The sequence below is a fragment of the Gadus morhua genome, chromosome 22, assembly GCF_902167405.1.
Source record: "Gadus morhua chromosome 22, gadMor3.0, whole genome shotgun sequence".
NCBI classification, from domain to species: Eukaryota; Metazoa; Chordata; class Actinopteri; order Gadiformes; family Gadidae; genus Gadus; species Gadus morhua.
In genome coordinates, this window is record NC_044069.1 from 10,390,453 (window position 1) to 10,399,533 (window position 9,081).

Genomic DNA, 9,081 nt, shown 5'->3' on the forward strand with positions numbered 1-9,081 from the left:
GGGGGGTGGAGGCGGACACCGGTTACCTTGCGGAGGTTTTGAATCGGGGTCGGCTGAGGGATTGCTGTTTACCCTCTGAGGCGGACGGGGTTAGTCACGGCGTGGGCAATAAGGAAAGAGCGACGCGGCCCTCGGCCTTATCGTCTGCCTGTTTACCGGCCCCGATGCTGCAGTCATCAGATCCTTTAATCTGGACACTTTGAACGACGGCCTGCCACTGGGTAACCACCCCCGGCAACACGTCAGCACACTGTCCCAGCAACACACACACACACACACACACACACACACACACACACACACACACACACACACACACACACCATCGGTTGTCTGGCTGTTGTTGTTGTTGTTCCCTTGACACCGCGCTCGTGACGACACCCCCACCACCACACGCTTTTATTTATTTATTTATTTCCCTTGCCCTTGTTTAACATGTGGCCGGGATCTCACCCAACCGTCAGGGCCAGGACTGGACCTGGTCTTGTATTTTTCTGTGTGTGTGTGTGTGTGTGTGTGTGTGTGTGTGTGTGTGTGTGTGTGTGTGTGTGTGTGTGTGTGTGTGTGTGTGTGTGTGTTGGTTTGTGGTCGTTTGCATTGGTGTGAATGTGAGCGAGTCAGTGTGTGTTTGTGTGTGAATGTTTGCGTGTGTGTGTGTGTGTGTGTGTGTGTGTGTGTGTGTGTGTGTGTGTGTGTGTGTGTGTGTGTGTGTGTGTGTGTGTGTGTCTAATGATGAGCCAAATGGAGCCGATGAAGCAAAACTCAACCCTCGCACCGTGAGACTTGGGAACCTGAAAGGTAACCCCCCTTTCCTTGTCACACAAACAAACACAAACACACACACGCGCACACACACACACACACACACATACACACACCTCTGATGCAAAGCGAGGCGTACAAGCCCGGTGCCCTCAGGCCAAACATGGTGGTATGCGGACGAATGAGCGAACATATGTAGACTACACACAGGAACAAGGTATGTAAGCACACACTCTCCCCTCCCCCACTCCTCCCAATACACACAAGCCCCCACACACACATGCTAATAAAGAGGAGCATATGGTCTTATGAACCACTACCTGGATCAGCAGGTGGGAGCCCCTCCCCCTCCCTCCCTCCCCCCCTCCCTCCCCCCTTTTGCCGGTGACTCGTCGAAAGGAGAAGAAGAAGAAGATGGGAGGGGTGAGGGCGGGAGGGAGGGAGGAGGGGTGAGGATTAGCAGGAGACGGCCATTGCTATTGTTGCGTTGCCTTAAAGACAAACACACATAGCTGAGGTATGGACAGAATAGAAAAAATCACACACACACACAAACACACACACAAACACCCACACCCACACACACATACCTAGACACAGGATACACACCTCTAAGGTCAGGTGGAGCTGAATGCTGGCTGCCTCACACTCTGTTTTGATCGGAGAGGCGCGAGGGAAACTGTGAAGGCGAAAACAGGTTTTGCCTCTGCGTCTAAAACGATGTGTAACATTGTTTTATATAAGCCGTTCACTCGTTCTGCAAATGTCAAAGACAAAAGATAAATATATTACTAGCAGCAGACTAGAGGATATGCCGCCGGCAAATATTGTACAAGCTCAGTGACTAATAGACAATTAGCCAAGCTGGGAAATTGATAAAGACCCATTTCTACGTGACTCAAGCATGTTTTATCACTATGAGGTGTTAACTACAGAGCACTATCGTTTAGAGTCTGAAAGTAACGTCTGTTTTGGAGCTTATGCATGCATATGCAAAACCAACATTAATTATATTGCAAAACATCTACACACAGCAATATGCAGAGTCACTGGGGTGTGGTGTGTGTGTGTATGTGTGCATGCTTACGTGCCTGACTGTGTGTGTGTGTGTGTGTGTGTGTGTGTGTGTGTATGTGCATGACTGTGTGTGTGCATGACTGTGTGTGTGTGTTTGTGTGGCAAGAAGGCATGAGTAATGTGAAACCTAGACGTATATGCCGATAAGGGAAAACAAGACAAAGGGTATAGGTTAGTGAGAGAGAAAGAGAAAGGAGAGGGAGAGAGAGAGTGATAGAGAGAGAGGGAGTGATAAAGAGAGGGAGAGAATACGTGCTCTGTCTTATCTTTGTTATGTTGCTCTCAGTGCACATTGACGGATATAAAAAAGTGGTGTCTGATCAATCCTTCCTGACTTTTTCCCAGAAGCAGTAGAGGCAACGTTTCTGCCTTCACTGAAAGGTGAATGACTACATAGCCAGGCACCATGACCCTCATTGATAAAAACAAAGTTAAAAGGATTAAAAAATAATAATTTAGATTTAGGATTATTATTATTACTATTATGATTTATAGATTAAACGAAATATATGAGAGAGAGAGAGAGAGAGAGAGAGAGAGAGAGAGAGAGAGAGAGAGAGAGAGAGAGAGAGAGAGAGAGAGAGACCAGTGATCTGTGTTCTGAGGCCGGATATCGTCCTAATGTAATACATCCATGGATATGAACGATATGAAGAGCCAAAAAGCTTCGGCAGATAAAGAGCGCCCATAAAAGAACTGCAATTTTTGGTGGATGCACTTTGAGAGAAATATTATTAAATTATTTTATTTTTTTTAATCTTACAAAGACCCACTTTTGTAATAATCAAGCAATCAGTATGCTGGGGGACAAAAGTCGTGAAAACATTGCGGGTGCATTTTTACCTTGATGCTACGTCTGCCTTGTGTCATAACTCCTTTACTTGCAAAACGCACCAAACACACACAGAGACCCAAAGTCCAGATTGGGTTGAGCAAGACGTGCACAGCAACGCCGTGCGCTGGAGTCAAGTCACGACGACAACCGGACATAGGTCAACTCAAAGAGACACAGGCCTACACAACGACCAACGACAAGACTGACCGAAACAGACAAGTAACAGCATTCCTGAACCCCAACAATGGGCATGTAAAGCAGGGGGTTCAGAAACAGAGAGGGAGAGAGAGCGCGCAGGAGTTGCATAGCCGCATTTAAACGTCCCCAAAAAAGGGGGCAGGACACATACACACATTCCTGCGCACCAATGGGTGTGTGGACTAGCCTGTGTGTAAACAGGGTTTCACGCTGGGCTCCTACATACTTGCTAGTCGAGTGGTTTCCATTGCATTAAGGAGGAAAATGCCTAGGCGATAACGCCGATGCAACCATTGAGTGGGGCCCAGCTTGTTGCTCTGCCGCTCGGGCATCGGTTGTTCATTGATGTCGCGCCGCGCGTGCTTCCGTGTGTCATGACGTTTCGCGCGCGGCTCGCGAGACATTGGAGAACGGGCATTATTGTTTCACATGAAAATGATCCCGCGGGGACCTAATGGGAGGAATAGTACTAATAAAACGGCCACGCCATTGTTGTCCCCACCACAAACTTATACACATAAACGTAGGTTAAGAACGCGAAATGATCTTTAGAAAGAAATGTGTAAGGCTGTTTCTACCGCATTCACTTGAACGCCCATGTCGTTTCTATTAATAAAACAGGCCTACACGTAATCCCAGCCTATTAGATCATCATGACCATCAAGTGATCATCTTTCAAGAATAAAGGATTTTCATTTTCGGCGTAACGTTCAATTTCCCACTGCACGGCAGGAATCTGGGTGGATGTGTTCTTTTAGGACACGTTGTGAGCAGTCCTGAATGTTTCTTTGCACGGTGATTAAGGGGAGGACCAATCGCAACAAAGGATCCGGAGAGGACGGTAGCTCCGCCCCGCCCCTATCTCCGCTGCTTTATAGATGGATATAATCCCAGAGTTGACCCAGAAAACAAACTCCTGACTGCCGAGCGAGAGCGCCCCTTCGCCGCGGTTAGACGAGAGCACCGCTTCACTCACGGCGGCCAGACTGGACTGTATGTGTCGGTGGACTCGGCGTCGACTGGAAGTAATCCGACCATCCAATTTCGGAGTGCTCAACTCGCTCAACTTCTGAATAGGGATATTTCGGTAGGTGTTTTCTGATCAAGCTGATTTTTTTTGCGCTAATGAAAGGGGCAGGAGATGCATGCATGTTAATGGGCACCGCTCGTTCGTTCTGTGTGGATTTTAGGACCGCTTATATTGTCGTGGCTAATGCTGTAGTCTGATTAGGTGAGGTTGATGACACGGGTGTTAGAGGTGTCTATTATCATCTTGAAATCCTATTCCACGCGTTTGCCTTATTGATCTGAACCGTGGTCGGACGTGTTATTTTACATGGTAGCCTCCGTGTCGATGAATGGCTCATTGGTTGTATAATCGGTAAGCTGTTGGGTCAGTTCAATTGGCTCACGTAATCGATCCCTCTTATTAATAACACAGATACACGCTAATAACCGTGAATAATGCTCTTTCACGGTTCCGTTTGTGTGAAGTGACGATCGGGCAGAATCGGCAAGAGGATCCGTGCTGCTTAGGAAGAAGATAGACAAAAATCACAATGGGTTGTTCGAAGGAGGGAGGTTATTCTCCAATAAGTGTGTGATTAACTCAACGACCATTGTGAGGTTTAAACCGATAGGCCTACAGCCAGGGGCACGGGAGGAGATGTTTGAGGAAAAGAGAAGAAAGAAGCGAGAAATTCTTTGTTTTCATTGATGGCAAAGGAAGGTAGCGCATAGACGTTCACACCGGACTATCTCACAAGCCTATTTGAGATCTGATTTGGCATGGAACAGATGGATATTTGAGGAAAATGTCAAATGTGGAACAATTGAACGGTCTAATTGTTAAACAAAATCGTTGGCTGTTAAATCTCAGTCACGTCCATAGTAATATATTCAGGGGCGAGAAATCGCTTTAGACTGCATGTAGTCCATAGATTACGAGGGTTGCCGGTTATGGTTTGAAGAGAGAGCCATTTGTTTACAAAGATAAAAGATTTCATGGCTGTTAGGCTCGCGATAACCTTGTTGGGGCTTGAGATGCGTAAAGCGCCCATCCGCGTCCTTTTGGCTCCACGTCGCTCCTCACGCGCCAACCACCAGTGCGATCCTCGATTTCCCAGCCCTTGTTATGGTTAAATAACCGACATGTGCACTGCATATTGAATGAACATGACCATGCCAACGAGAATCATGTCAAGAATCAATTCAAGTTGGCAGAGCGTTTTCTTTCTCTCTGTGTGTGTGTGTGTGTGTGTGTGTGTGTGTGTGTGTGTGTGTGTGTGTGTGTGTGTGTGTGTGTGTGGGGCAATCACAAAAAGTGATTTTCCTATGATGCCAACGCATGCATGCCCACAGGACGCTAATGAATCCAAGCTGCATCCACTAACCCCCCCCCCCCCCCCCCCCCCCCCCCTTCTCCGCCCACAGGACCAACTCAAGACATGGCCGAGCACATGATGATGCCCATGACCCACGGCTCCGCCGGCGGGGGCTTCCACGGCTTCCGAATGGGCATGAACGGCCCCTCGCAGCTGGGGGTGGGCCAGCCCGGGCTTCGCGGGGTCCCCAACGGCCAGTTGGTGCACTACGGCCGGGGGCCCCAGAACCCCATGGAGGCGGCCATGCGGCAGCGGCCCGGCATGGTGGGCGCGGGGTCCATGAACGGACAGGTGCCCGGCCCCCCCATGGCCAACCACCCCCACGCCCATCACCACCAGCAGCAGCAGCAGCAGCAGCAGCAGCAGCAGCAGGCCCACCACCACCACCACCATATGATGTCTGGGAACATGATGTACAACGGGCAGTCCCAGCAACAGCAGCAGCAGCACCACCACATGCACCCCCAGCAGCAGCAGCAGCAGCAGCAGCAGCAGCAGGGGGGGCACCCACAGCAGTACATCCAGGGCACCCTCACCTCCCAGCAGCTCATGGCGAGCATGCACCTGCAGAAACTCAACACCCAGTACCACGGACACCCGCTGGCCTCCAACGGCCACCACCTGCCCAACGGCGCGCAGTACCGCGTGGGGCCCGGCCAGCTGGCGGGCATGCAGCACATGGGCGGGCCCCTGGTGCCCAGCGGCATGGACATGGACCTTATCGACGAGGAGGTGCTGACGTCGCTGGTGCTGGAGCTGGGGCTGGACCGCGTGCAGGAGCTGCCCGAGCTCTTCCTGGGACAGAACGAGTTTGACTTCCTGTCAGACTTTGTGTGCAAACAGCAGCAGACCAGCACCGTCAGCTGTTGAGCTCTCCCCCCCCCCCCCCCCCCCCCGTAACGGACCACCGCGAGTCGAGGACCCCGCCCGGGCCCCGGGTTTCAGGCTGAGCCATAAGGGGACATCGGGGCCCGCGAGTTTGGGTGGGGGTGGGCCGTGGTAGCACAGCAAAAAGGAGACAATCTCTCTGTATATCTGTGTGGGTGTTTTTTCGGTGTCTATGTGTTTTTTGGCGGTCTCTGGCAGACCGACCCTGCGTACGAACGCGTACGTACTTACCGCGCACTGGCCTGCCTGTAAAACTCGCCGCAAAGACTTTTAAGAAAACGACGGAAGAAAAACTGAAAAAAACGCCTGGGTTTTTATCCTTCCACGGTGATCCAGAACCTGTGTGAGAATCTGCTGTATGCGGCCAAATTACTGTGGGGGGGGAAGAGGGACATCGTGGCGCCATGGGGCCCTCACCACGGGGCCCTTCTTGCCCCGCAGCACCTGTGCCTGCAGTGTCCAGGCTGCTGCAACACGATTGTAACAGAGCGGGTTGGTGGGGGCTGGTGGGGGTTGGGGGGGGGGCACTGTCAAAAGACAATCCATCCTGGTCTTCTAGATTCTATTTATCTATTAATATATTTTACCGACGCTGACGACGTTACCAAAACTAAAGTTTATAAGCGGCAGCGGCGGTCGTCTTCATCCTCATGAGATCGGCCGAGACATGTGACCCACGGACGAAGGGATCCGAGAGAGACGGAAGGTTGCATCTTTTTCCGGCCTGATTTCTGTGTCTGTATGAAACTGCTTGTTGTCTCTACACATCCATAAAACACTGGGGGGGGGGGGGATATAAATTAGAGAATGGGGGAGGTGGTCCCACAGCATTCCATTACACCTGGCGATTTCCCCCAATCACTTTGGTCCAAAGAAACGTGCTACCATTTTTTTTCTTCCTCCAGTTCAATGAAGGCGTAAACCATTAAAATGTAAAAAGGTTCCCGTTCGTTGTGTGCACATCACTCATGTAGCGTCTCTTGCCCACCACTAAGTTCACCCCAGTTAAAGCCTCTGCTTTAAAGATTGTCTCACTCAAACAAGAATCTGTGGGAGGGACGAGAACTAAAGTAAGAGCGAATAAGTATTACATTGAAAGAAGACAGGCGCGACGAGGTGCAGAGAGTGACACACGAGACACATTAACTCGAATGCGGCTCTCTTTGAGGGGGAGAAGTGCATGGGCGACCTTCGAAGGAGCCACGAGCCAGTGATTGTAGCCGCCCGCATTCTTGTACTTGACTTGTTAGCATTCCTGTACCGTCAGCGGATCGAAGCGTTTCCAAGTCAGCGGATGCAGTCCTCTTCCCCTCCTCCCAGCAGCCAGTCCCCTTAGCACCCCCAGCCCTCCGCTGAACGGGGAAACGCACTCGCTTTTTCGATGGCCGCCATTTTTGAAGTTACAGGGGACCCCCACCCCAAATACGACCGATCGCCGGTCGAGTTTCCCCCTCGTGGCGTCCGTGCTGAGCGCACCACGCCACCCTCCTATAGATTTGCTTACGCGGCTGCTTTTCCCAACGATAAGATTTAAATTACATGTCCGTACACGGTTGTCTTAATTGAGGTCGGCCCGCATCGTCTCCAATGACTTAATAATTATAAAACGGACATGTTCTGTGGAGCATTGCTTTTTTTTCCTCGCCCCTTTCCGCATAGTTTGTAATTACTTTCTCTCTCTCTCCCTCTTTTTCTTGCTCTCTCTCTCGCTCCCTTTCTCGGTCAAGGTCGCCATTTTTGCAGCTTCTGGCTGATTTTCCCTTTTTTTTTTTGTGCGTGTCATGTGGGCAAGGCTGAACATGGAATACTTTCCTGCGCTCGTGCTGCTATCTTATTTTCGCTGCGTCGTTGTCGGGAGAGTCGATGGCTTGTTGGCTGTGTCGGGGGTGATGACAGCAGAACAGCTCTCTCTGTTCCACTGAAATCCCTGCAGTATGTGGCCTGGCCCCCTCCCCCCATTCCTCATCACCTCACTGGAAATTCTCTCCCCCCCCCCCGCCACCCAGCCTCACCCTCCCCCTCCCCTCCTAGTAGGTTCTCACCTCAAACAATTGGCCCAGCAAGGTCAGTTACTTTGAGGACTGGCTAGAAGATGTAAGCGGAGCAACTTTAAACCACAGGCGATTTTTATGTTTTATTCCCCCCCGAGCCCCCCTGCATATTTAAATCGATGAACTTCTTCCTTTGGCCTTAGTGAGATAGTGGCCTCGGAAGGTGCGCTATATCAATAAGAGAAGCCTTCTTGTGTAATCGTATCTCTGTACTGTAGACTAGAGGTGAACAATCGACCTAGATGCATTTTAAGGATACTTTCGAGAAACATTGTCAAGATATAAATGTAACAAACAGCAGATTTTCCTCTTTTTTTTTTGTAAGTGTTGAGAAGAGACTATATCATAAGTTTTAGAGTCGAACGACCCACAGGGCCTATGAGAATGTACAGTAGTGTGTTGTGGGAACCTGTCTCCAGATGGTAGATTCATGCGTGAGATTGTACCCTTGTTCTAAATGACACAACTTCTATTTGGGTTAACCCTGCTTCTCCCCCCACCCCCCTCTATCTCTCCTCCCTCCCCCCTCCCCCCAAAGCTTTTGTAATGTTATTGATTCTATTTTGGGAAAATGTATTTATTTTCAAATAAAATATTTATTTAAAGAAACTGTGTTTTCCCTCTTATCTTCTCGATGGTGTTTCTTAGCCTGGTTATGTTAAAACGTACGATCCGAATTGCTAAAGGAATAGGTGAATGTCAATGAACCACATACAACACACGTAAACCACCAGCCAGCTCATCTTAAAGTGATTAAAGAAAAACCGAGGCCTTGCCCTTTACTCTTTGGCATTACCAGTCACATAAAATCAGATCATGAATAAATGCCACGACACAATTCTCAAGGACGGGGGGGAAAACAAACACGCTCACACACACACACGTG

General features: G+C 49.9%; 1 protein-coding gene across 4 annotated transcripts; it reads left to right on the forward strand.

Annotated features, from left to right (window-relative positions):
* The first annotated feature begins 3,751 nt into the window (after positions 1-3,751).
* Positions 3,752-8,529, forward strand: cited4a (Cbp/p300-interacting transactivator, with Glu/Asp-rich carboxy-terminal domain, 4a). Of its 4 annotated transcripts, none has more exons than XM_030347205.1 (3): positions 3,752-3,959; positions 5,306-5,628; positions 5,725-8,529. In XM_030347205.1, exons 2-3 carry the CDS (start codon positions 5,320-5,322, stop codon positions 6,124-6,126), a joined length of 711 nt encoding a protein of 236 aa, XP_030203065.1. In that variant the 5' UTR covers positions 3,752-3,959; positions 5,306-5,319; the 3' UTR covers positions 6,127-8,529. The 4 variants fall into 4 exon arrangements, with proteins under 4 accessions (XP_030203065.1, XP_030203064.1, XP_030203066.1 ...); XM_030347206.1 differs by having other exon boundaries at positions 3,753-3,959; positions 5,737-8,529; XM_030347207.1 differs by having other exon boundaries at positions 3,753-3,959; positions 5,743-8,529.
* Positions 8,530-9,081: the final 552 nt, after the last annotated feature.